This window comes from Nelusetta ayraudi, unplaced genomic scaffold (genome assembly GCF_046127955.1).
Source record: "Nelusetta ayraudi isolate G7.1 ecotype Tasmania unplaced genomic scaffold, CSIRO-AGI_Nayr_v1 ptg000041l, whole genome shotgun sequence".
NCBI lineage: Eukaryota > Metazoa > Chordata > Actinopteri > Tetraodontiformes > Monacanthidae > Nelusetta > Nelusetta ayraudi.
In genome coordinates this window covers 443,346-469,400 of record NW_027466091.1, presented here as the reverse complement: position 1 = coordinate 469,400, position 26,055 = coordinate 443,346, and the positions used below count along the sequence as shown (strand labels likewise).

Sequence of the window (26,055 nt, the reverse complement as noted above, 5' to 3'; positions counted from 1 at the left end):
ATTTAAAACATTAAAACATTTCGGCCTTAGCCATTCTGCAGGTTCCCAGAGTTGGGGGAAATCAATAGTTTGAGTTTACAAATCTCTGGATTTTAAAGAAACAAGACAAAAAATAGCCAGTTCATGTAAATGCAATATTATTGCGTGTCCTCAAATGTCATTGTTATATCTTGATGAAAATCAAACTGAAATGGTACAAACCCCATATAAATCAATGTATAACTTGATCAAACGGATGATCAAATGAAACCATGAGCATTGATATGATTAGTTAGTATCCCACTTTTATTGAGAATGTTGCAGATTACAGGTTAGTCATCCAGCAGACACACTTTGTGCATGATAACAGAGGCATAAATGAAACTCAGAGATGAACACCTATAATGTACCTCAATAGTTACAGATATAACACAGATATGACAGATTTATCCATAGACTGTGTAGCACATTGTGTTTTGTCTATCATTTAGCATTGGATGCTTTTTAAAATTGAATAAAATAAATAATTTGCTTTGGAAACAAAGTAATGGTTCAACCGTATCATTGAAATAAGCCTCTGGTTATAATGCACTGTTACAGATGTGAAATCCTTCCAATTTGTTTTTCTTTTTTTGAGATACACATTTCAGTCATAGTCGATCTCTAATGTGTTTTGCATTCAAACAAAAGCGTCATACCCTCATGTTGACAAGCCAAATGCTTGTAAATGCTTAATAACAGGAATGTGCAACTGACAGCCCTCAAACCAATTTACAATTATCAATGAAGGGTTTATTGATGCATTTTGATTGTATATTGTCTACCTAGAGAAGGCACTTCCCAGAAATACATGACCTCTGTAGCCAAATTACAACATATGGTTAAATGTTACCCTCAATAACAATACGATAATAACGATATAAAAAGTAATGCAGCAGAGGTTTTACACATAAGAGCACTTCTGCATTCACGCAGGGTCCCTGCATCGGCAGTGTGAGAGAGGCAAAACGTGTGAAATCGACACATACACAAAACATTAAAAAAAACAAAAAAACAAAAAAAAAACACTTCACCCCGTTAATGTTTGCATTTGGTCCAGTGTTTGCAACACTCTTGCAATCACGTGTCCTTTTTTTTTTTTTTTTTTTTTTGCATATTGTTCAAGGTGCCAACAATTACACATAGGTAGATTGACATTCATGCACGTCAGCTGATTTTAAATGTTACAACAGACACTATACATGTTTTAGTTCAAGTCTCGAGTAAACATTGATTAACCTGTTCTGACTACTTTTGGCAACATGTATTCAAACATCAACGTCCCTATAGGCAGTATACTCACACTTAAACACTACCATGAGTACATACGGAGGCTTGCGTGTGCAAATTATATTCATGACACTGGCTGACCAGACTAACCAGTGCAAACGTACCCTAACAGACTAAATGGTTCATGATTTGGTAATCAACTTTCAGTTGATAAATCATTTTGGTGGAGAGTACAATCACGGTAATTTCGCTCAGAAAATACAAAAGTGCACCTAATTAGACACAGCATTGTGGAGCATTTCTTACAGAAACCCACGCAGACATACAGAGGAAACAAGCCAGCGTTAGTGCCACTCCTTACATCAGTAGCCGGAGAGCTTGTCATCTTAATGGAAATGGATGGAACAGATTCCCGACCACCAGCGCTGGACTGAAAAATTAGAGTGCAGTATAATGGATGTTTGGTCTTTCCCAGGGGGAAAGGCAAGTGCAATTTATTGAAACACCAACCTTACCTCTTACCCCATCTCTGAGCATGCAAGACATACTGGTGCCAGCCGAGCAGAAAGTAAGGATATTCATATATACACAATTACAAGGAGCACATGGCAACACAAAGTAATTGTCTACACCCAACGTCTATACCCAATGACGCTCTCAAAAGTGCAAGATGCTATTTCCGACCACTCTTTTTCTCTTTCTGTACTTCTTACAACAGTCCCTGCATTGCTTCAGCAGCTAAAAGGGCCCCTGTACAGCGACATTAGCATGTGGCTATTCAGTAGAATCACTGTTACACTAGTGGTCAAAGCTACAAAGCCTTGAGAAGCAGTTACCATTCCCTGCGCCCCTCCTTTTATGAATTCAGAGGAAGCGAAGAACCTCTCCATACATGTCTTCAAATTGTGCTGATAGATGAGTTCTGGGTAACCAATCTCCACAATGCTGACTATTTTATCATTATCAGGAGTCTTGCTGAGATTTGGAGTCATAGACTTGGCCTCGGGCTTACTTAGGGGTGAAGTTGATTCATTAACTGCTGTCCCGTTGCTGCCTGCACTATCCGAGAGAGCTGATGTGGTGACAGCTCTAGTTGTTCTTGCTGTTGTAGTTGTGGCGGTCGTTATTTTGTTGCTTTGCTCTATTATTTTCGCTTGGTCATTCGCTAGTTGACTCATGCATTTTTCCATGAAGCCATTGTAGTTCATAGGGGGTTCATGGATGCTATAGGTGTCGTCTTCATTGACTTTACTGTCACTGTAGCCGCTGTTGACTCTGTTGCCTTCAGTCTTAGCAGCCTTGGTTCCTTGCTTCCTGTACACGTAGTTATTGTAGTAATACTCTTCCTGGGGACTGTTCAAGGGAACTTGAGGGTGGTGGATCCTTCCTAACCCATAGCCCATGGCCATTCCCCCCGCAGCTCCTCCAGCTGCTGCCACTACTGCCGTCCGTCCAAACCCTCTGGATTTATCTGAGGGGAATATATTTGCATTCTGAACTGATCGGGAGAAGGGAGAGCCTCTGCCAACACCATAGCCACCATAACCAACACTCTCACTGTAATGAGGACTTGAAATTTTGTTGGCTGGGTTGCGGTTGATGTACCCTCCTTGGTAGCCACCACCATAACCACCGTAACCTGTGCCATAGCCTGCTCCATAACCACCTTGATGGCCTCCATAACCTCCTTGGTTGTTTCCATAACCACCTTGGTTGCCTCCATAACCTCCTTGATGGCCTCCATAACCACCTTGGTTGCCTCCATAACCTCCTTGATGGCCTCCATAACCACCTTGGTTGCCTCCATAACCACCTTGGTTGCCTCCATATCCACCACCATGGGTGCCGTGACCTCTTGTATTTGGGGAGTTCCATGATGGATTCTGGTTATTGCCCTTGTTTCCATGCCAGCCTGGTTGAGGGTGGCCGTATCCATGGTTTGTTGAACTTGGCTTATTTGAATTCGCTCTATTAGAACTGGAACCGGAATTGGAACTAGAGCTAGAACGGGTATTGGAACTAGAACTTGAGCTGGAACCAGAACTGGAGGGTTTTTTATATTTCGATTTAGCGCCTTCTGAAAAATGTAGAGGAAGCAAAAAAAGAGCCAAGCAGATCACAGTTAGTGAACTTGGCTTCATCTTCACCCTGTAGTGAGAATGAGAGGACACAGAGACAAAGATTGTCACAATATTTCATTGATTAGATTTTTTTTTTCTGCAGCTAATATCACAGGCTTATGATTGGAAGCTCATGTATGCTTCTGGGCAGAAGCGCAAACAGTAATTCAAAATCAGTCATACATCCTATTCTTCGCTGACCAATCATGATCAGGCATAAATCAATCTTTACAGTAATAAATGTATTTCAGATATGTATTATTTTTTTCATTTGCAATCGGTTCTTGGAGGATTAAAGGAACGAGAAAAACACAAAAGGAAGACAGATACGGTATCGGGCAGCCCTTCTCCATAATCATTGCATTAAATATCCATTTCACGTTCCTGTCTGTTTCAAGGTTTGTTATTTTAGTGCATTTCAAGTATCATAGCAACTTCTATCTAGAGTGAAAACAAATCAAGTAATACAAACAACAAAAGTAAACAACATCATTCATAAACATCATCATCTGGGAAAACACAAGACAAAGCTCAACAAAAAATGAAGATGATGAGAATTCATGGACAATTCAATTGTGTAATAAATATCAAGCTGCGTGGCTCACAACCACAAAAAAACACCAGGAAGTCATTAGTTTCTGACGCAACTAAACTGGAGTCTGTCACTGGTCATATTCAGATCATTATTATTATTATTGTTGTTGTTGTTGTTTAAATTACTCTATGTTGACAAACCTGCATTAAAGTGGCAGGTTAGTGCCACTTTCAGAAGACTTACCTTGAACAGGAACGGACTCCAAGGCTCTTAGTCTACTTGCAATGTTCCACTGGTCTCTCAACCACTCGAGTCTTGATGCGATGCGAAGTCGGTTTGCAAAGTGGTACGCAGACAGGAACCTTTGATATGACTCCGAGTAGGGATGGGCCTCGCATAGAAAAGGGATGTTGGGCGTGGTTTAATTAAATGCATTTCCTGGCATCTGCGTCACGTCATCCTGTCTAGTGTCACGAAGCGAAGGGAAAAGTCTGAAAAGCATATCGCATCTCCTCTCGCCCAACTCTTCTGTTTTGTCACTTTACTCAAAAAAGAAAGAAAGAAACGAAACAGTTATCCCAGAGCATCTGAAAAATAATTCGCAGCTCTTCTCCCCCAACTCTTCTGTTTTGGTAATTTAGTTTAGTAAAAATAATAATAATAATAATAATAATAATAATAATAATAATAAAAAAATGCTTGAGCATGTTTCCCACAATGGTTTTAATGCTTCTGAATCACTGGTAGATGCATCGATAAACTGAAAGGATCATTAGCACGCAATTTCACAGTTTTCTTTCCTCCCTTTTTTAAAATTGTATTCTGCGGCGTCTCAGCGTGTTATTACTTAGCTCACTGTCGCCATCTGCTGTTCAACAATAGTAACTCGTGAAAATGTAATTGTGTTGTTTAAAAACGTAAAAACTACAACAACAAACACAGGGTAAAGCTTTCATGGTGACAAGGTGAACAATAAAAGTGTTGCCATATGGCGAAAAGGATGAAAACTAGAAAACAATGAAGCTGAAAAGCTTTATTACATGCTGTCTCGGCTGTCTTTACCTTAAAATTGTATGTTGCGCCTTTAGCTCAGGCACTTCGCCTTCGAGTTAGTTTTTTTGTTCGACAACGCACCTGGAAAGGAGTAGGAAGTAGTCCTATTCAAAAATAAAATCCCAATACGTAAAAACAAATGAATTATCTCCCGAACAGGTAGAAGATAGTTTCTTATGATTAACCTAAATTATAAAATGTATACATTAAGAAATCATATGAAAAACGTATCTCAAGCAGACATTTATTTTCATGAGTAACCTGCCACCTATGACATAAATCAGAAAATGGATTCTGCTACAAAATTCTTGGAGCGAGATCCCAAGGACCTTTAATTAACACATGTGGGGTTTTTTTGGGGGGGTGGGGGGCTTTAAAAACTGATCAAACTTTTCTTCACGTCTTGGACAAGAAACACACGAGTCAAGTCCCTAGTATGTTTACATATAACCTACATATTTACATGTAAGGTCAGACTTAGAACCTCCAACAGGCGCCACCACTGAGGACGCTTTATTCATTCATTCAATGTGGTGCAACTCTCACGCGGTTTTGTGTTGAACGTTCACATGAGAACACACACAGCTGGAAGCGATGCTCTTGTAAAACGCATGGCAATGACGTCAGTGAGACATCAGGGGACCAGAGCGCCCTCACTGGTGAAAAATGGAACATCTGCACAGTCTTTGGAATAAGGTATTTCATTCCTCACCTTTGGCAGGTCTCATACAGGCAAATATCTTTATTAATTGGAAGGGGGGGGGGGGGAAACAGAATGGCCAAAACAGAAATCAAAAAAATCTAAAGAGAAACATAGATACAATGTCAGGGAATGAAATAATACCTCGTCATGTGTGTAATGCGGTAATTGTCAAAGACCGAGAAAGAAATTTCAATCTCCCGGCCAATGAGTTGTCAGGCTGCAGGGAATTGTGATGCAGCTGCTACAAAGTCGTGCATGTTTTGTTGTAATGCGTATAAAATAAAGCGCCGGTTTCCTTCTAATCATTGCACATTTCTACACAGTGATGCGTGTGAAAGAAAAAAGAAGTGGAGTTTCATATCCTCCATGGGTCAAACCAACTCGGTCAAGACGTACGAGCCTCGGAGTCTTTGTTTGAGCCTTTATAAGTGGAAAAAAGTTCAACAACATTCAGTTTATAAATTCTCTCTGCACCTTTCTCCAGTTTTTAATTGTCCTGTTAACTATAAATTCCACAGTGAACGGTCAACTGTGACCACAGAGCGGCACAATCTCACGGCCGAGCTCCTGAGCTGATTGGACAGAGGAAGGGGAGGACGTAGATTGGGACCTGCTACGACTCTTGGTAACCCCCGACTGCCACACACTCACACACGTTTACACACATACACGTGCACACACACACACACACACACACACACACACACACACACACACACACACACACACACACACACACACACACACACCACACAACACACAACACCATTACAGTAGTTGCTCATGTCCGGTTGACGCTCTCGTAAATCTAATCACACATCACGATTGACAGTTTTGAATATTGAAGGGCCCCCTTTAATCCTTCCGTCTCTGTTGTCGTTTGGCCAGAGGCATTTGTAAGTCCAACCTGTTATCAGCTCAGTTTGAATCAATGGTTAACCACCGCGGCTTTATCAGTGTCAGGCCAGTGCAATTTCAAAGACACCTACACGTAAAAAGCGGTGGACCTACAAACATGCAGATGCATGAGGCCTCACCCGCTGCCATGAACGGAACCCATATTTTTTTTTGCAGCAAGCTTTCCAGCCTGGCCATGTGCACTCCCTCACCCCCAACCCATCCACCCCCGATACTTAACTCGTGCAGGATCCCCTCCATGCCCTGTCCTGTCATGTGCTGTCCTGTTCTCTCAGTCAAATGTCGGCCTCCACTCCTGGTTCTTTCACCCCGTTTTCCCTTTGCCCCTGCAAAATACTGACTGCGTCAGCTCCAGCCCCAACCTGCAGGATCCAGCTGTAGCGGTGAAGAAATAAGTCACTCAATACAGCTGCTGTTCAAGGCCTGGCACTCCAACTGCGATAGCTCACATTTACAATATGACAGACAGGCAGCATGCATTTAAGTAAATCTGCTGAAGAAACGTGCAAAGAAAAGAAAGCTAATTTCATCATTTGTATTCGGGCTCCTCGGTTCCCTGTTGCGTAAGACAGCCATGATCTAATGTGGTCGGTGTGGGCAAGGAATTCACAGTTGGTGCACTCGGAGCTCAGAGCAACACTGGCGTTTGGAATTTGGGGTTTCCTGACTCAGCATTCCGGTGACATTCGACACATCAGGGCTATTTCTGCTGCTGGTTCTGCGGCTGCTGCTGCTGCTGCTGCCCTCGAGCATGTATGCAAACGTGTTGACAAACACTGTCTGAAAATTCCGCGATCCAGAACTGGGAAAAAGTCAGGCCTGTGGAAGGGGGTTCTGAAATGTTCTGCTGTGTTTCCCGTAAAACTGTACGACCCAAAGAAACAGACAAAGTTGGATGGGTGGTGACGTAGTTCACTGAAATGCAATGATCTTTGCACATGGAACAAAGTAAGAAAAAAAGAAAGCAAATAATGGGGTAAAATTGCCAATATTGATATGACACCCCCCCCCCCTTTTCCTGGCTGTTTTACAACTAATGACCAAACCACAGAAAATGGCTTGCACATTTAAGTGAACGAATTGGGTGAACGAATTAACTAATTTATCCTTAATTCAGCCAACCTGTTTAAAACAGATTTCACCTGGTTTCTCACATCACATATACCAATGCCAGAAGAGTTAGAAGATGCAGATAAAAAAAAAAAAAAAGGACAATAACTCAGATGCGTACAAAGGGTTTGCGATGCTTTGGAATGATTTGGCGGATCAAGATCAACATGGATTAAGTAAAAGACGTGTCGTAAAAAAGAGAAGAGGGTCTGGGAGATTAGGGGGGTGTTGAACACAAAGAGAAGGACAACCAGGAGAATTGCCAAAGACCAGCAAGGATCAGAATGTGTGCGGTTACACAAACCGCTCTTTGGCCACCACAACACAGAGAGGCTCAACTCCTCAGGATAAAGGGGGATTTTACCAGTCAGCTGCAGTCACTGGCTGGCTTGTTGCACATGTCTGGATGTCTGTAATATTCCTGCCTCTGTGGTCACCTACTGTGGAGGGTTTTACGCCACAGACGAGTAGAATACACAGTGTCTTTTCCCTTATGGGTGAAGAAATTTGACTCAAGTCAGACCGTCTTGATTTGGTCACAGGAGGAATCGAGAAGCACGCAGCAGCTGTGGGGGGACGTGGATGTGGCCCAGGTGACATGTTGGTGAAATCATAGGTTGAACAATACATTGGAGGCGTTTCTGAACTTTGACTCTGTTGATAAACACTTGAGGGAGGATTATCTGCGACACTCTACAAACTGGATCAACCCAGAGCAGACTGAGCACTATCTGCAATGTGTGTGTGTGTGTGTGTGTGTGTGTGTGTGTGTGTGTGTGTGTGTGTGTGTGTGTGTGTGTGTGCGTGCGCTTGTGTGTGAGACTGTGATGTTAGGAGTATTATTTATTAACCTGCCGAGTGACCGTTTGAAATCATCGTGACTGGCAGACTTTTCATTACAATGGTTTCATAATTTTCTATGTCTATATATCTCGGCAAAATATTGAAACAAATTGCCGACAGTCATCTTACAGCATCTGTCTCACTGTACAAAGCTAAATTAGATTTGATGAATGTAAACATATTTTAAACTCTTTGGCCATTCAATAAGTCCAAAGTGTGTGGATTATTTCTATTGTAAAATATATCAGATGGGGTTAAAAAGATAAAACCTAGATGGCCTCCCAGGTAATGCAGGGACACATTTCCAGCGATGGTGCTAAAATCACTCAGTACTTCAGGTCTTCCAGATTGAACCTCTTGGATTTCAGAGACGACTTGGCCGTGCAACTGACGTAACCAACATATTCTGCATGAATTGCCAAACAGAATCATGCAGAGCCTTCACACATCTCCCTTTGTGTTACTCTTTGTGGTCGTAAAGCGTAAAAAACAACATGTTTCAGGTGGGTTCTGTCCCGACTGTAGTTGGTTTTCACACACAAAGCTTTGCTTTGCGCAACAAATTATTTAGAACAAATAGAGATCAGCAGTTTTGGAATGACGTTCGTTTTCAAACGCAACCTTTATTTCTCAAATGTACACTGGCTGCTATTACAAACCAGGAGGATCTTCAATGACCTGGCACACCAGACTTTGTTGCACAATTTTCAAATAGAAATTTGGCATTTAGTTGTAAATTTGGCATGGACATGAAGGCCTCCCCTGGTCGCAAAACACTATAAAAACTGATGAGGATTATCTCTCTGCACCTTTTAGCCCAAAGAGGGGTTTGCTATTGGCAAGTGCTGAGTGCTGCAACTGGAACTGGGAACCAAATAATGGCACCTCGCAAGAAGGTAGAGGTTTAAGTTATGTTTTAGTAAACGTTTGTCTTTTTTTCTTTTTTTTTGTAAAGAAAATACAAACGTCATGCCTGGCAGCAGATTGTCTTTCAGAAGCTACACTGTGCATTGTAAAGAAATATTGTCATTGTCCCTATTTCTCTGATTAGATATCTGCTGCAATTAAAGTGGATGATTAAAAAAAGAAATGCTTTGTACTCTCTTTGTACTTTGGACTGATTCCACTAATATCTGTCCCTTTGCAAATGTGTCTCTCTGGTAGCTCACTAATACTTTGGTGTTGAGCGTCGTTCGGCGTAGGAAGTGATGTGTGCGCGTGGGTCCGTCTCTTGCAGGGTATCCTTGAGCGCCTCAATGCTGGCGAGGTGGTGGTTGGCGATGGAGGCTTTGTCTTTGCCCTGGAGAAGAGGGGCTACGTGAAGGCCGGACCGTGGACCCCAGAGGCCTCTGTGACGCACCCTGAGTCTGGTAAATTAGGGCAGTAGGCACACAGTTTGCACTTTCTAAATAAAAAAAACCCAACATAGTTTATATTCAGAGATGATGTGACTGCGTGTGTCTTGCAGTGCGGCAGTTGCACAGAGAGTTCCTGAGAGCAGGAGCTAATGTCATGCAGACGTTCACTTTCTATGCCAGTGATGACAAGCTGGAGAACAGAGGCCAGACTCTAACCATCTCTGTAAGTATCCAGCCACTGTGCAGGATTTTGAAGGTTTTTTTTCTTCTGCAAACTCAGGGGGCTTCTCTCATTCCCTCAGGGCGCACAAATCAACGAGGCCGCCTGCGATCTCGCGAGGGAGGTCGCCAATGAAGGAGACGCCCTGGTCGCCGGGGGAGTGTGCCAGACTCCTTCCTACCTGAGCTGCAAGAGTGAGACGGAGGTGAAGGCCATCTTCAAGAAGCAGCTGGACGTGTTCCTGAAGAAGAATGTGGACTTCCTGATCGCTGAGGTGAACTTGACGTCGGTATCAGTGAGCGCTGTGGCAAGTGGAGCAAATTAACATGGGCTTTGCCCTCCTTTCCCCCTGTGTTGTCAGTACTTTGAGCACATCGAAGAGGCGGAATGGGCCGTTCAGGTGTTGAAGACCAGCGGAAAGCCTGTGGCTGGGACTATGTGCATCGGGCCTCAGGGAGATATGCACGGCGTCCCGGCCGGAGAGTGCGCCGTCAGACTGGTCAAAGCCGGTACAGTATAGAACTTAAAGACTGAATGTCTATCCTGCACTGGCACACTTGTTTTCACGCAGTTGCATTTCCTTGAATAGAAATTATTTTTGCGCTCCAGGTGCCCAGATTGTGGGTGTCAACTGCCACTTTGACCCCATGACCTGTGTGGAGGCAGTCAAGATGATGAAGGCAGCAGTGGAGAAGGCCGGGCTCAAGGCCCACTACATGGTGCAGCCCCTGGCTTACCACACCCCCGACTGCAACTGCCAGGGATTCACAGACCTGCCAGAGTTCCCCTTCGGTACAAATATACTTGTTCTTTTGTTGTTTGTTTGTTTCATTGGGAAATGTTACTAAAATAAAACTGAGATGCACATTTTCATAGGTTACATACTCTTTTAGATCTATTCACCACACAGAAAGTAACCCTAACCCTGTTCTCAGGCCTGGAGCCCAGGATTCTGACCCGCTGGGACATGCACAAGTACGCCAGAGAGGCCTACAACGCCGGAATCAGGTTCATCGGTGGCTGCTGCGGATTCGAGCCCTACCACATCAGGGCCGTCGCTGAGGAGCTGAGCAAAGAGAGGGGCTTCCTCCCTGCGGCCTCGGAGAAGCACGGCATGTGGGGCGCTGGTCTGGAGATGCACACCAAGCCCTGGGTCAGAGCCAGGTGGGGTCATCCAAAGCATTTCATCCTCTACTACTGCACCATCTTCAGCCCACTTTTCACTGTTACTTTCTAGTTTTGTTAATTGTCCAACATGTGTCTTCACTTCCCCCCCCAGGTCCCGCCGAGAATACTGGGAGAATCTGTTGCCCGCCTCCGGGCGTCCCAAGTGCCCGTCGATGTCCACTCCCGAGAACTGGGGCGTGACCAAAGGCCATGCTGACCTGCTGCAGCACAAGGAGGCTACCACCACCCAGGAGATGAAGCATGTGTTGGAATTGCAGAAGAAGTCCAAGACTTCTGCATGAAGTCTTGGACTAACCTAACCTAACACCCAGTCAGTCGGTCGATAAGACGAGGGGAATGGAGCCAGTTTCCCAGTTCGAGTTTGCAGATAAGAAGCACTTGCAACAGCAATGTTCCAGTTGTGGAGCAATTAAATACAAATGCCAATAAACCTGAGTTTATTGACTCTACTTTTATGTCTGAGCGTTATCACTGTGCAATGTCTTTGCCACTATTGCTTTATGACCCACATTTGATTGTGCTAATTTTCTCATTCTTGGTCCACTGGGCATTTGTGAGAAATTGCAACTGAGAAAGACTCATTCTTAAACTAGCTCCTCAATGCGCTGAATGTAGAGGTACATCATTTAAAAATAATTTATGGCAAGGGCAGCGGTAACCGCTTTGAATCCAGACCAAACTAGTAGTGCACACTCACAATACCCCCATTCAGCGAGAGCAGGGAGGAGACAGGGAGTAAACACCGTGAGTGAGTTGTGTAACTGGGCTCTTGCCAATCAGAGCGGCTTTTACTCAGCTCCACCCCTGCCTGGGGAAGATTTATAGTGACACTCTGCACCGCACCAGTGTTGCTTCAGCATCTCAAAGTCTGAGCAGTCAGGGGTCCACACACAGCTGCAGGATTATGGCACCAGGAAAGAAGGTACGTGTCCACATTTGTGGAATCACACAACACACCATGGGCTGTCCTGCTTAATATCCGAGCAAGGAGTCATAGTGGACAAATGTCCTCGAAATTATGTGAAAATGTTAAAATAAATAAATAAAATCTTAGCAAAATAATAGGTCAATCAAATCTAACAGACCTAAAATATTATTGTATTTCTATTGGTGAATGAGCAGTTGTAAACTTAAGCAAGTGCTTGTTTTTGTATTTTTTCAAAAGATTATTCATCCTTTAAATTTTTTTTTACTTTTTCTGCTTTTCCCTCACGTTTTTGCCTTGATTAGTAGTACAGTTTTACTCAAAACGTTTTTTATTAGAATTTAATCAATTCACCATCACAAAGATCTATGAGTCTCTGCTGAGGCCAAATTGATTTTTGCATTCCTCAAATTCAAATACTGTCTCTCATGATAACTTTAAGGCAGTATAAAATATCTAATATTTATTATTGACAGAACGAACACTCAGATCTTTGCTGATTTTAATTGATTTCTGCTGATTTATTTATTAAATGAATGCATGAGGTGTAAAAGTTTTGAAAATGGGTGTTCATTGTAGTAAATACTCTTCAAGGACACACTCATCATGAAGACCTGCAATGGGGCCATAATAAACAAACAAACAAAATGTTTAAGATCATTTTTGTCATTCTGTTAAATCCACAACATCTCTGCATGGAAACCATATTCATCCAGGCTCTGATCCATTTCGCAGGGAATCTTGGAGCGTCTCGACGCTGGTGAGGTCGTGATTGGCGATGGAGGCTTTGTGTTCGCTCTGGAGAAGAGAGGCTACGTCAAGGCTGGTCCCTGGACCCCCGAGTCCGCGGCAGAGTACCCCGAAGCAGGTTGGTTGATTCAGTAACTGCATGCTTGTTTATTCAAATGATCCTTTGTGATGCCCGATGCAAATCCAAATCATTGCCATGTTAACATTTTGATGATTTTGCATTTGTGTCCTTAAGTGAGACAGCTGCACAGGGAGTTCCTGAGGGCCGGGGCCAATGTCATGCAGACCTTCACCTTCTATGCCAGCGACGACAAACTGGAGAACAGAGGCAACAAGCTCACCTTCACAGTGAGTTTAGCAATGACACCACACATCACCCACATCATCCTCCTTTTTAAAATAATTTTAAAAACACTATAAACACTCATCTCAATTACCAACCTAGTGTTACATAGAAAATCTGAGATTGTGAGCTTCTCCTTTGTTTAATCACAAAAATCTCTTTCTTTCTGCAGGGCGCCCAGATCAACGAGGCCGCCTGCGATCTGGCCCGCCAGGTCGCAAACGAGGGCGATGCCATGGTTGCTGGAGGAGTGTGCCAGACTCCGTCCTACCTGAGCTGCAAGAGTGAGACCGAGGTGAAGAACATCTTCAAGAGACAGCTGGATGTGTTCATGAAGAAGAACGTGGACTTCCTGATTGCTGAGGTAGAGCCCCTCCCCCCCTTTCCCCCCTCCTCCTCATGTCAATAAACATTCAGGACTTAACAGTGATGTACCTTCATTCCAGTACTTTGAGCATGTTGAAGAGGCCATTTGGGCAGTGGAGGTTCTGAAGGCAACCGGGAAACCAGTGGCTGCTTCTCTGTGCATTGGACCACAGGGAGACATGCACGGCATCTCCCCTGGAGAGTGCGCCGTCAGGCTGGTCAAAGCTGGTGAGTATGAGATATTTGATACATCAAAGACATTCAAAAATCAATTTATTTGTGCGTCCTCACATGACCTCTAGTTGCGCTCGGCATTGCAGCCGTTTCAAAGATAAGGGCAAGACTTGGTGAGAACTGACGCACCTGTTGCGCTTATGAATGAATAACTCTGAGAAGACAACGTGCCAATACTCAACTGCAACTGAAAAATAAGCAAATGCCAAAATGCTCTCCTACATGACTTTAACGCTGTAGCAGTTTTAATGAAAACTGTGCAACCCAACCACAGTTGGTGCCTTGTGTGTATCTTCTTCCCAGGCTTATCTCTAGCAGTCAGCCCTGACTCATGCATGTTTCCTCTGTAGGTGCCCAGATTGTTGGTGTCAACTGCCACTTTGACCCCATGACCTGTGTGGAGGCAGTCAAGATGATGAAGGCGGCAGTGGAGAAGGCCGGGCTCAAGGCCCACTACATGGTGCAGCCCCTGGCTTACCACACCCCCGACTGCAACTGCCAGGGATTCATCGACCTGCCAGAGTTCCCCTTCGGTACAAATATACTTATGCTTTGTTTTGTTGTTTTGGTGGGAAATGAAACTGTGTCCAAAGTGAGAAATTAATATGAACATTTTCATAGGTAAAAGGTTAAGTGTGGAATATTTGGAGATTTTGAGAAGAAACAGCAACACCCACTGGTTACATTTTAAATTGCAGCGCTCACCCGCTCACGAGTTTGCCAGTGAACTACAATGGCCTGCAAGCGCAAACGTGGATACCACCATGTCCACATTCTTTTTCGTTGGTTTATTTTAGAACATGAGCATTCACGAATAATTTATAATATTCAAATATTACAAACTGGAGCTTTAAATACACTTTTGGCTCTATTAAAGAAAACACAACATACATGCAGCAGTCCACCTGCAACCTAGGCTGTCATGTCATCTCTCTCAGGCCTGGAGCCCAGGATTCTGACCCGCTGGGACATGCACAAGTACGCCAGAGAGGCCTACAATGCCGGCATCATGTTCATCGGTGGCTGCTGCGGATTCGAGCCCTACCACATCAGGGCCGTCGCTGAGGAGCTGAGCAAAGAGAGGGGCGTCCTCCCTGCAGCCTCAGAGAAGCACGGCATGTGGGGCGCTGGTCTGGAGATGCACACCAAGCCCTGGGTCAGAGCCAGGTGAGAAGAAAAACCAGAGAGTCGCATGCTAACCTCCCGGCGGCCTCTGCAAACTTCTACTGACATTTCTCTTTTCATTCAGAGCCCGCCGTGATTACTGGGAGAACCTGAAGACAGCCTCCGGTCGTCCTCTGTGCCCCTCATTGTCCACCCCCGATGGCTGGGGTGTCACCAAGGGCGACGCTGCCCTGATGCAACAGAAAGAGGCCACCTCCAAGGACCAACTCAAGCAGCTTTTTGACAGGTCAAAGACACACTGAATCAGTCTGTCTTTGTCAGACCTGGCAGTTGTCTCTGAGTAGGATTTTTTCTTTTTTTTTTTTTTTTTAAGTGCCATGCAGCCGTTGGTTGCTGCAGTGGTGTGCACCCTGAAAACAGTAACAAACACATCTGGGGCCAAACCTTTACTTGAAACTGACACATTTCCGTGTTGTCTGATAGTTGAAGTCACTATTGTAAAGGCACAGCTTTGTCACACGTTTGGTGCATGACCATTTCTACAACGGCATCGTTTTGTTTTCCATAGGCCAGGTACTGTTGTGTGAAGAACTCAAATAAACTGTGAAATGGTCACTTGACAGTTGTGTATGTTTGTGTGTGAAGACCAATGGGTGGGACTTTACACTCTGTTAATCAAGTTGATGGTACTTTACGGGGTGTGTATGAAACTGTTTGACACATGGCATGCACGAAATTAGAAAAAAAAAAAAAATCATTGTGTGTTCTTTTCAGAAATATCACAGTTGGGAAATTTGAACATTTCCCATTAATGCGAGCAGCATTATTTTTTGGAGGAATTTCACAGAAAGGGAAAGGGAGTCAAATTTACTATTAATCACGTAATTGGGACGATAAAGTGAAAGATTAATGGGAGCAGATGGAAGCTGGAGTCAAACAATAGGATTAAAACAAAACCTGGAACAAAACAAAACAGTAGGACAGGTGCATTGCCATTTTGTAGCTCTCCTTACAATCAGCCTACGCTGTAAGGCAAGTCAAAAGAACTACAAACTGCAAACACCAGTCAGAGAAATCAATGTGGTACATCATTTAAAATAAGGCCTCTCATTGGCAGGTATGAAAGGAGGCTTTCTACTGGCTCTTTGATATTGAGACTCAAATAAAACGAGGCAATATACTAAACTTTACAATAATAATTGATAGTAGGAAACATTATAAACATAATTGGTTCTTCCACCAGGCCCAGCCTCAAATGACAAACATTGAATAAGGATAATTCTATGTTAGATTATGCCTATGATCAGGTATAAATGTCCTGCTGGCTGGTCATACAGCCACAAATGATGAAACTCAATACTCTCTAGGATAAACACCTGAGATCTGTGAGCTGCGTGGTGAAAACTCAAACTCTGAAGTCTCGGAGATGAAAAAAAAGAAAGAAAGAGAGATATCTCTTGGCAATTAGATGAAAGGTCTAAACACATACAAGACATGACAGTGTGATTGTTAGTTGTGACGGGAAGCAAGTAGCGGCTTCTTTGTTTAAAAAATAAATAAAAAATTAAAATTAAATAAAGTTCTTTTATAACATACCGTGCAGTTTTGAAAACCCCAGTTGCAGCGGAGCAATCAGGGTCACACATACAATTACACCTTCAAATATTTTCACCAAAGGGTTTCATTTAGATATTTCTCAAGTATATGGCTGGTCAAAAACAAAGCTCTGTCTGGCCCAAACGATCTGTTCCGACCCATTTATTGCCCTCCCAAAATTGTCTTCCAATCTATCTAATTTTCTATCTATCTATGTTTGTATTATCTATCTATCTATTTATATATCTGTTCGACCGCGATGTAGTTTCATCCATCCATCTTCTATACCCGCTTATTCCAATTCAGGGTCACGGGGGTCTGCTGAAGCCTATCCCAGCTGTCTTAGGGCGAAGGCAGGGTGACACCCTGGACAAGTCGCCAGTTGCGATGTAGTTTCTATACATCTATCTGTTCGACCGCGACATAGTTTGTCCTAATAGTGTTGCCGTAAGACTCCGGACACATTCTGTAGGCCGGACAGATTTTGTACCTACACCGGGCCTCTTGACGTCACGGTACATGTTAAAGGAGGCGGGACTTGATAAGGAAGTGTCGTCTCCTTTCCCCCCCCAGAACTTCCGCCTTCCACGTGTGTTTACAAAAATGTGGACAGTTCCTCTTCTATAATATTGTCCTTCTATTTAAGCACTAATTGCTAGCAACCGATCTTATCATGGGGAAATTAAATGTCGTGGTGTTGCGGTATTTGTCAAGAGAAGACTTCCGAGTCCTGACAGCTGTAAGTAGCCATGAGCTAACATTGCTACAGTGCAGTTAGCCTCGCTCGGCTAACTGTTAAATAGCAACGTGACCTGATGTCCGTGACATGATATACTGTAACAGTTTTATAAGAAACCGCGTTTAACTATTTTGTAAGCTTGCTCGATATGTTTATAGACGTCGCTGTGATAATGGCGGAAAGTCACGGCGTTGCAGTAGAGGCTGCTATTTTCGTTAATATTACTCAAATACCAATGTGCGTTATGTTAACATGAATTCACTTTTCTGCTGCAATCAGTAACAAACGTTGATTTGATTTACTTGTATGTGGGATCAAATTAATGTCTTGTTGTTATACTCTTCTGGCGTGTTAAGGACAACCCACTATCTGCGTTGTATGACAGAAGTCCAATCTCAATATTTCAAACACTTACACATGTCCATTGAAAAGCAAAACAGGATTTTAAAACTTTACTTTTTCCCGCTGTCTTCTCATTGAAAGTTGGTGTTCAGACATAATTTACTTGAAAATATACTTTAAAGCATTTACTTGCTTTACAACACATTGTCTTCAGCAAGCCATATTGAAATTGCATAATAACCTCACTTCCCCAAGCTTTCCACTGATCAGACTTTGTGTTCTTTTACATGTGTCACAAAACAGGTTGAAATGGGCATGAAGAACCATGAGATTGTTCCAGTGAGTCTTCTCTCCTCCATCGCCAGCCTCAAACACGGAGGCTGCAACAAAATCCTCAGAGAACTCGTCAAACACAAACTGGTGGTTTATGAACGCACCAAAAGTGAGAAACATCTTTCACAAAAAAAAACCAAACACTTGTTATAATATCATGGAAGGAAGTTGTGTTTATTCATATTTTTGTTTTGTTTTCTTCTTCTAGCTGTGCAGGGTTACAGGTTGAACTACGGTGGGTATGACTACTTGGCTCTCAAGACATTGTGCTCCAGAGAATCGATCATATCAGTTGGCAACCAGATGGGAGTTGGTAAAGAGTCAGGTAAGTTGAGAAAAACATGGTGTTTACATTCTTTTTAGAGAAGTTACAAACCTTAAGGTAGCTTATTCTATCTTCAAGTCAAAACAAAAAAAATGTTTTAATCAGTGTCATTGAACATATCCAATTTCGTGATCTCTAACTAATATGTTATAAATGGATTAGTAGAGACAAATAATGCTGGTAAAAAAAAAATGAATGACAAATAATTCTTTATTAATTAAATTCTTATTGAAATATTTTCATTCTATGGCCATATGCCATATTCTGTTCATTGTGTACTTGTGTTATAACCTAAAAATAATTTGTAGTAAATGAAAAAATAATTTGTCATGCACCCTTTGTTACCTTATCACAATTACAATCTAGCAATCAAAAGAATTTTCAAAGCTGCCCACAAATTGTGTGCAATGTGTCCTGTAGATATCTATGTTGTAGCAAGTCCAAATGGGGAGCAGTACGCACTGAAGCTTCACAGGCTGGGTCGCACCTCCTTCAGAAACCTCAAGAATAAAAGAGACTACCACAAACACAGAAAGAACATGTCCTGGCTTTACCTCTCTCGCCTGTCTGCCATGAAGGAGTTTGCATACATGAAGGTATTTTAATTTATTTATTTAATTTAAAAAAACTAAGACTCACCCTATGTAATCAAGAAAACACATCACCAGCAATTATTGAAATTGGAGATGAAAGCCAGCCTGACCCGGTGAACATTTTTTTTTTTGTCTTCTTATTTTTTCAGGCACTGTACGATCGAGGTTTTCCGGTTCCCAAACCTGTCGACTATAACAGGCACGCTGTAGTCATGGAGCTCATCAATGGATACCCACTGTATGGAAAGAAACCTTTCTCCTTCAATCTAAACAGAAATGAGCCACATGGTTCATATAATTTGTATGGTTTCTGATTGTATGAGCGTGTATGTTTCATCCGTCCTCCAGCTGTCAGGTGCATGAACTGCAGGATCCATCAGCGCTTTACAGTGAGTTCATGGAGCTCATAGTCAAACTGGCTAACCATGGCTTAATCCACGGTGACTTCAATGAGTTCAACCTAATGCTGGATGACCAGGACCATATTACTATGATCGACTTCCCACAGATGGTGTCCACCTCACATCCCAATGCTGAATGGTTAGTTGTTATTTGTACACAAGGAACTGAAGTGAATGTCCTCTTAACATACTTTAAAATAATGTAAGGTAACATTCTTTTTGCAGGTATTTTGACAGAGATGTCAAATGTATCAGAGATTTCTTTGCTAAAAGATACAATTATGAGAGTGAGCTCTTCCCCACCTTTAACGACATCAGGTAACTGCCACCTTCTGTTTGATTTGCAACATAAATAGTCCATTCACCCAAAATATAGTGTTGAAGAAGAGTTTCTGCATGTTCCTACAGGCGGTCTTGTTCCCTAGATGTCGAGGTCTCAGCAAGTGGCTTCACTAAAGAGATGGAGAAAGATGGTGCGTTGCTGCACCCAGCCGGTCCTGAAGGAGAGAATGCTGATGGGGAGGACAGTGAGGAGGACAGTGATGACGACGAAGAGGCAGCAGAGGAGGAAGAAGAAAACAATGAGGAAAGCTTGGATATGGAGGAATACAAGCATGCAATGCAAGAACTGGAAGGTCTGAGAGTCAGCGACACTCATGCAGACGTACCGGACGAGGCTGAAGACAATGAAGAGACTGAAATAGAGACAGAAACTCAGTTAGAATCAACTGCTGGTGGTGACGAGGAGGCAGGGAAGGACTTGGAGGACGAGTTGCGCGAAGCAGAGGATGAGTGTCCAGATTTGGCAGATCTTTCTACCTCCAACAAAGAGTTTAAACCCTTCAGGTAATTGCAGTGAAAAGTTAACTTTGCCAAATTGAGTGACGATTGGGTAGATTTGAAAGGTTTTCAGTTTTGCAGATAAGTGATTTTACAAAGACAAAAAAAAATGGGCAATGTTGTACAGCGACATTCCGTTTTTTAACGTCTTGATGAAAATTATGAGGTGATCTTGATGTAACTTCTTCTTTTTCCCTGCAGGGACTCAAGTAGTCTGTTGCATGTTGCAGAGCATAGGAGGACAAGAACAGACAGTGAGGCCACAATGGGCAGTGTAGGGAGCTGCTCCACCATTCCACCAGTAAGTCAAACTTGTGCAGAAACATACTCACCACTAAACATATACTCTCAGCGTTGCGTAACTTAAATGGAACAGAGGCCTGTGAGACATTATTATTGTCAGTAATAATATTAGGAAAAAAATAGCATTAAAAGATAGAAACCTTTTTGTTAGGAAAGTTCAGTTCATCCTCAAAGGTGTCCGGGTCTAGTCTTGAATGTGCCATTGCAGAAACAGAAAGCCATCCTCAGGTGACAGTGTGGTCTTGTCCTGCAGGAGGTGGTTCGTCAGAAGGTGCGACAGCAGCTCACCAAGCAGCAAAAAGCGGCACAGAGGAGACGACTGCAGAAAGGAGAAGCCAATCTTGTGACACAATCAAGGAGAGAGAACCAAAACACCATCAAGTCAAGCATCGAGGACGCCTCCTTCTGGGGATGAATGAAACTGCTCTGCTGGAGAGACCATTCTTGAAAACTGCATTGATTCTCTCAGTTTTATCGGAGAAGTTTTTTTTTTTTTTTTTTAAGATTTTGGACAAATCCAGAAACAACTCAACCATTCAACATTGTAATGGAACTAGAACATAAAACCCCTTTCATTGGAACTGCAGTGACCTCTGATTTTTCACATTCTAATGGGTATATTGACTAGGCTGTATGTTTGGTAATAAAACCATTGCAATATTACAGGGTTGCAGTTTCTTAGAATGCTTTTGATTTTTTAATTTTTTTTTCTTATGTAAAGACTTCATTTTGTCTGCACTTAATGTGTCTAATTGTGCAATGCTGATTATTATGATACAATTATATCAAATGTCAAATGACAATTGAATTTGCATATTCATTCAATTTATTTCATTTATTTAAACAAAGAACAAGTCACACAAAAGTGACTCAACAACTATTATATCACTGTGGTTAGACTGCAACGCTCCCCCTTTCAAACATCTTTCGCGAAAGGCAGTGCCTGACAGACAAATCCCACTTGCGTCGGAAGATGCTCACACCCTGGAAGTGCGAATGTGTTCACAGATTAGTTACCCTTCACAAGATTCCATCTGCTGTAGAGTGAGGTGTGACATGTGAAAGATGCAAGTGAAGAGAAATCAAGTTTGGTTTCATTTCATTTGTGCAAGAGGTTTTCAGAGAGTGAGTGAATTCCAACTCGAACAATGGCCATTCACATGGAAGTGAATGAAAGGAGCTCAGACTTGGCTCCGTCGCCATGACTAGTGTGTGAAATCTCCCGCCCCCACTGATTTCAGAGAGAACTATCACAAAAGATACAGAAGAACGAGGCTTGCTATAGTAAAACTAATACTAAATATATTCAGTAACATGCCAGACTTTCCGCCGTGCTGCTCATATTCTTGCGTCTTGATGGCGGTGTCTGTGGTTTTAACTTGGCAACTCATTTGAGGTCTCTCAACTGTCCGAATGTTCGGGGATTAGCCAGCTGCACTGCCAGAGGGGAGGGGCTCTGCATTCCAGCTCCGCACCTCTGTGTAGAAAAAAGAGGGGGGCCTCTGAGCTAATTGGCGGGGAGGCGGACAAAGGTGGTCCACTTCAAAAGAAAAGCCTGATGAGATGTTCATGCAGGGGAGAAGAGGGGGGGGTGGTGTGGGAGTTTGGGAGGAGGAAGAGGAGGAGGAGGAAGGGAGTTCAGGAGTCGATTTCACATTCAGAGGTTATTCTCTGGGTTGTTCTCACCCTGAGCTGCAATGGTGGTGGTGGTCCCCTATTTCTGTAACAATAAATAACATTTTGATGGCCCAATGTGGTGAGCAGAATTGGAACTATATTGCCCGAGGCTATGCTGGCTGAGGATGAGTAAAGCCAGAGTGGAGGAGAGTATCATGTCGTACCTGTCGCAGAGCGAGGCTGACACCAGCCCCAGAGACTGTGAGTAACTGAAGAAACCTTACTCGATATAGACCCATATTTATTGTAGATACCAAACTTATCATTGTAGGTGTCTATATTTAATCATTCAAGTAGCTCCCCATACTCCAGATCGATTTTCAGTCAAATAGTGAAAACCGGACTTGTGTGTTTGTCAAACTAAAGCTTAAAAAAAGCATTAAAACTACATATAAAAAATACATATGATAATACAAAAAGGCTATGTTATATATTAGACGTCACAGGGGAAATACTGATGGCTTCTAAATTCTTTATGTGTGCAGTTAATGTGGTGGCCATGCTCCACAACTTCTGGGAGCAGAGGCAGAGGACCCACTCTGACGGTTCCCCCACTAGCTGTTATGCTTCTGCGGGAGACAAAGCCACCAAGACAGATGCTTTACTTCTCTATGAGTCTGCACCAACGCCCGGTCCTCCGTTTGTTTGTTATGTTACCCTGCCTGGGGGCAGCTGCTTTGGAAACTATAAGGTGTGTTGATCATCTCGCAAGATTCTTCTACTCGGTATCGAATCAGTTAGAACACATCAGCTACAGTCGGGGAACTTTAAGCAATCACAAAGAGAACAGATACCACTGTTGAATTCCCTAGAATGTACTCAAAACACTAGTCAATAACCCTGCAAGCAAAGTAGTAACTGGAAATTAATCACAAAGAATAAAAACGTTTTTTCTTTAGCAATTGAAAAATTCCATAAATGCTGTAATCACCCAATTAGCAGTGCCCAGCTCAAAGAAACCATGTGATTTGGTATCAACAAATACCTCCAATGTGCTAATCTCACTGGTGAATAGAGAGTTGTGACACCACGATTAACTGTAATGAAGTGTAAAATCTGAATTAAAGCATAAAGGAGGGATTGCATTCTGACCATGTGCGTACAGTCTCATGTTGGCTGACTGTGACGTCAAACATGTGAACAACATTTTTGCTCATGCGTGAGAGAACTCCGTCCCCAGGTGTGCGAAAGCCCGGCAGAGGCTCGGCGGGATGCAGCTCGTGTGGCTCTGATGAACTCGCTTGTCAACGATCTGCCATGTCGGCACATCACTCCCAAGTTCATCGCACAGAGTTTGGAGCAGGCGGCCAAGCACAGCGCGGTAACCGAAAACACATACTCTTTTTACAACAACTTGTTACAGGGCAGAGGGCGGGCACCGGCACGCAGCAGAAAGTCCAAACCGTGACCAGAATTATTGTTTTTGCAAAGGCCTCCGTTGAGGATGCATGTGATTCAAGCACCAGCATAGGAACCTACAGTTTGTTGCTTCACTCCTACACAGGAAGGACCATGTTGGAGTTCCAGGTAAGACTTTCGGCCAAGGTCAACTCTTTAGCATGGCTCAGGCTTTTTTGACAAGTTAAATTATGTGGCAAAATAAATTGTGCATGTATTATTGTCCCAAATGACCTAATTATCTCCGTACGCAGGAATTAAATCCTCCATTATCCAGAAATTATCCAGCTGAAATAACAGAAATTCCCAACCACTGAGTGGTATGCCTTACATAGCACTCCTTTTTTATTTGCAATCCATCCTTGTCTGAATTCCAGAGGAAAGTCCTGGAACACAACACTCAATATTTCTACTTCTGTGTAAATAAATATGTGTCGAAAGAGTTAGCAGGAGATAATTGGCTTATTACCATTCCTACCGAGGTAATAGTAGAAGCAAAAGTAATATGCTGACCTCCAGACACATGTGTTGAAACATACAATCAATGTGTTCATATTTTTGCACACTCTGCAATAACCACATGGCAGGCAGCTCACTGTGTTGTGTTTATAATTGCATGATCAATACATGTAATCAGTGAGGACGTGCCAAAAAAAAATAGAATAGCACCACGAATGGAGATAGAGTAAAAAAAGATCAGTATGTACAGAGTGGATTTCATTCTACTTAAGCCTTTATGTCCCAATCCACATCTGTGTGAATCTGTTAAATATCATTTGGTGAACACTAATGTCACAGTTCTAAACACAAGGCAGCTGTTCAGCCAAGTGAGTGTTGTATAAATGAACATGAAACACAATTACAAGCACTGTCATTGTCAGCCTTGTGAGCCTTGTGAGTTGTGAGGGACTTTTTCTCTCGCTCTGTCTCTCTCTCCTCTTTCAAACCTTTCACCTTTCACCTTTTACTTGTTCTCCATAGGAGATGATGACAGTTTTCCAGCTGTTGCATTGGAATGGGACACTCAAGGCTCTGAGGGAGAGACAGTGTTCTCGACAGGTAAAGGCACAGCCAAGAATCATATTTTTGCTGGTGTCAGCTTGTGCAACAGTGCCGCTAATTTTTGTTTTCCTCAGAGTGTGATTGATTACTACTCTCAACGAGGACTTGATGAGTACATGCGCAGCAGCTTGGCTCTGGATTGGCTCGGGCGGGAGCAGACATCGCCGGGGCGACTGGGGGAGGAGCTACAGGTGGCACAAAGGGAGCTGGTGTTGGCCCGTCGTCGAGGCGTGGAGCTGCGCTTCTACAAGGAAAAGACAGAGATCCTGAGCTTGGCTCTGAGTCAGGCATACATTCGCCACATGCCTGACGCCTTCGGTCAAGCACCAGGTCACACTTACAAGCAAGAGCAACTCCCTTTACACACATTTTATAGCCAGGACACAGACGTCCGGATAACGCCACCCTGCAGCCCTTCACAGACTCTCAGTAAAAGCCCAAAGCAAACAATCTTTCAAACCTCAGACAAAGACTTAGCTTCTAACAGCCCTTCACCATCGACTCAAACCTTTCTGCCTTTACATTATTTGGAATAGAATAAAACACGGTCACCTAGTCTCTTATAACATTCATATAAATAGAAGGATTTGTGAGAAAAGACCTCGGTGTTTGATTTATAAGGCAGGAAATCTAGTTGCAACTATTTTTGGAACTTTGAATCCTAACTGTTAACATGTATCAATTGGGGAATATATTACATGTATATTTTGATTGTTTGTTTGTTTGTTTTATGAAGACTAAGTAGCCAATGAAGAGACTCACATAACAAGTTAACTTTTCTCTATGATGACTCTATTTTTCCTATCTGCTTAGAATTATGGATAGAATGATAGATAGACAATACACAAACAAATAGAAAATTACTTACCAGTGGAACTCAGGTGAGTGATTACTGACAGTTAAGAGCATATGAAGAAATAGAGTCAGTTTCAATCCAGAGACTACTGGCATACATGACTGAATATGATACAAATATGATAGAGAAATGTTAACTCAAAGGAGGTATTTGTTATAATATTAAATTAGTGTTTAATTTGTTCTCGGAAATAGTGGCCAAGAGTCTTGGGTTTTGTTTTGCCTGTTAATATACATAGACGGTTTAAGGGAAGGTGTTGTTAGTAAAATTAAAAAAGGACAATATCCATATTATTCTATGAATGTCATGTTTATGTGTTTGTTTGTTTTGGTTTTTTTGCATAAGAGACAGACTGTGATAATAGAAAAACAAAAACATTACGTAACCGTCTAACCATGACACAGTTATGTCAATATTATGTATAATATGTTATCTTGTTTTTGTTTTTAATACAAAGATTTAAGGCAATAAAAAACTAATTTGTCTTTAGTCAATGTCCCGAACGGCATAGATCATAAAACTTTTTTTTTTTTTTTGGTAAAAAATAAAAT

General features: G+C 42.5%; 5 protein-coding genes across 6 annotated transcripts; 4 read left to right on the top strand and 1 right to left on the bottom strand.

Annotated features, from left to right (window-relative positions):
• Window positions 1-262: 262 nt before the first annotated feature.
• LOC142893015 (uncharacterized) lies at window positions 263-4,349 on the bottom strand. Of its 2 annotated transcripts, XM_076033229.1 has the most exons (3): window positions 4,147-4,349; window positions 3,086-3,396; window positions 263-3,040 (listed from the first exon to the last, which is right to left on the bottom strand). In XM_076033229.1, the coding sequence occupies exons 2-3, from the start codon at window positions 3,387-3,389 to the stop codon at window positions 1,980-1,982; spliced, it is 1,365 nt and encodes a 454-aa protein (XP_075889344.1). In that variant the 5' UTR covers window positions 3,390-3,396; window positions 4,147-4,349; the 3' UTR covers window positions 263-1,979. The 2 variants fall into 2 exon arrangements, with proteins under 2 accessions (XP_075889344.1, XP_075889343.1); XM_076033228.1 differs by having other exon boundaries at window positions 263-3,396; window positions 4,147-4,346.
• Window positions 4,350-9,280: 4,931 nt separating this feature from the next.
• On the top strand, window positions 9,281-11,745 carry LOC142893016 (betaine--homocysteine S-methyltransferase 1-like). Its single transcript, XM_076033230.1, has 8 exons — window positions 9,281-9,426; window positions 9,768-9,900; window positions 9,999-10,111; window positions 10,191-10,382; window positions 10,470-10,617; window positions 10,718-10,900; window positions 11,044-11,272; window positions 11,388-11,745. Exons 1-8 carry the CDS (start codon window positions 9,319-9,321, stop codon window positions 11,575-11,577), a joined length of 1,296 nt encoding a protein of 431 aa, XP_075889345.1. The 5' UTR covers window positions 9,281-9,318; the 3' UTR covers window positions 11,578-11,745.
• A 332-nt stretch (window positions 11,746-12,077) lies between these two features.
• Window positions 12,078-15,659, top strand: LOC142893018 (betaine--homocysteine S-methyltransferase 1). The gene is made up of 8 exons (XM_076033231.1): window positions 12,078-12,218; window positions 12,957-13,089; window positions 13,207-13,319; window positions 13,487-13,678; window positions 13,761-13,908; window positions 14,265-14,447; window positions 14,853-15,081; window positions 15,164-15,659. The coding sequence occupies exons 1-8, from the start codon at window positions 12,201-12,203 to the stop codon at window positions 15,339-15,341; spliced, it is 1,194 nt and encodes a 397-aa protein (XP_075889346.1). The 5' UTR covers window positions 12,078-12,200; the 3' UTR covers window positions 15,342-15,659.
• A 1,523-nt stretch (window positions 15,660-17,182) lies between these two features.
• riok2 (RIO kinase 2 (yeast)) lies at window positions 17,183-21,177 on the top strand. Its single transcript, XM_076033217.1, has 10 exons — window positions 17,183-17,374; window positions 18,020-18,158; window positions 18,258-18,374; window positions 18,795-18,970; window positions 19,117-19,205; window positions 19,316-19,507; window positions 19,594-19,686; window positions 19,777-20,214; window positions 20,410-20,509; window positions 20,765-21,177. The coding sequence occupies exons 1-10, from the start codon at window positions 17,309-17,311 to the stop codon at window positions 20,924-20,926; spliced, it is 1,572 nt and encodes a 523-aa protein (XP_075889332.1). The 5' UTR covers window positions 17,183-17,308; the 3' UTR covers window positions 20,927-21,177.
• A 203-nt stretch (window positions 21,178-21,380) lies between these two features.
• LOC142893010 (protein limb expression 1-like) lies at window positions 21,381-25,966 on the top strand. The gene is made up of 6 exons (XM_076033218.1): window positions 21,381-22,389; window positions 22,674-22,879; window positions 23,369-23,509; window positions 23,620-23,715; window positions 24,568-24,645; window positions 24,723-25,966. Exons 1-6 carry the CDS (start codon window positions 22,314-22,316, stop codon window positions 25,182-25,184), a joined length of 1,059 nt encoding a protein of 352 aa, XP_075889333.1. The 5' UTR covers window positions 21,381-22,313; the 3' UTR covers window positions 25,185-25,966.
• The last annotated feature ends 89 nt before the right edge of the window (window positions 25,967-26,055 follow it).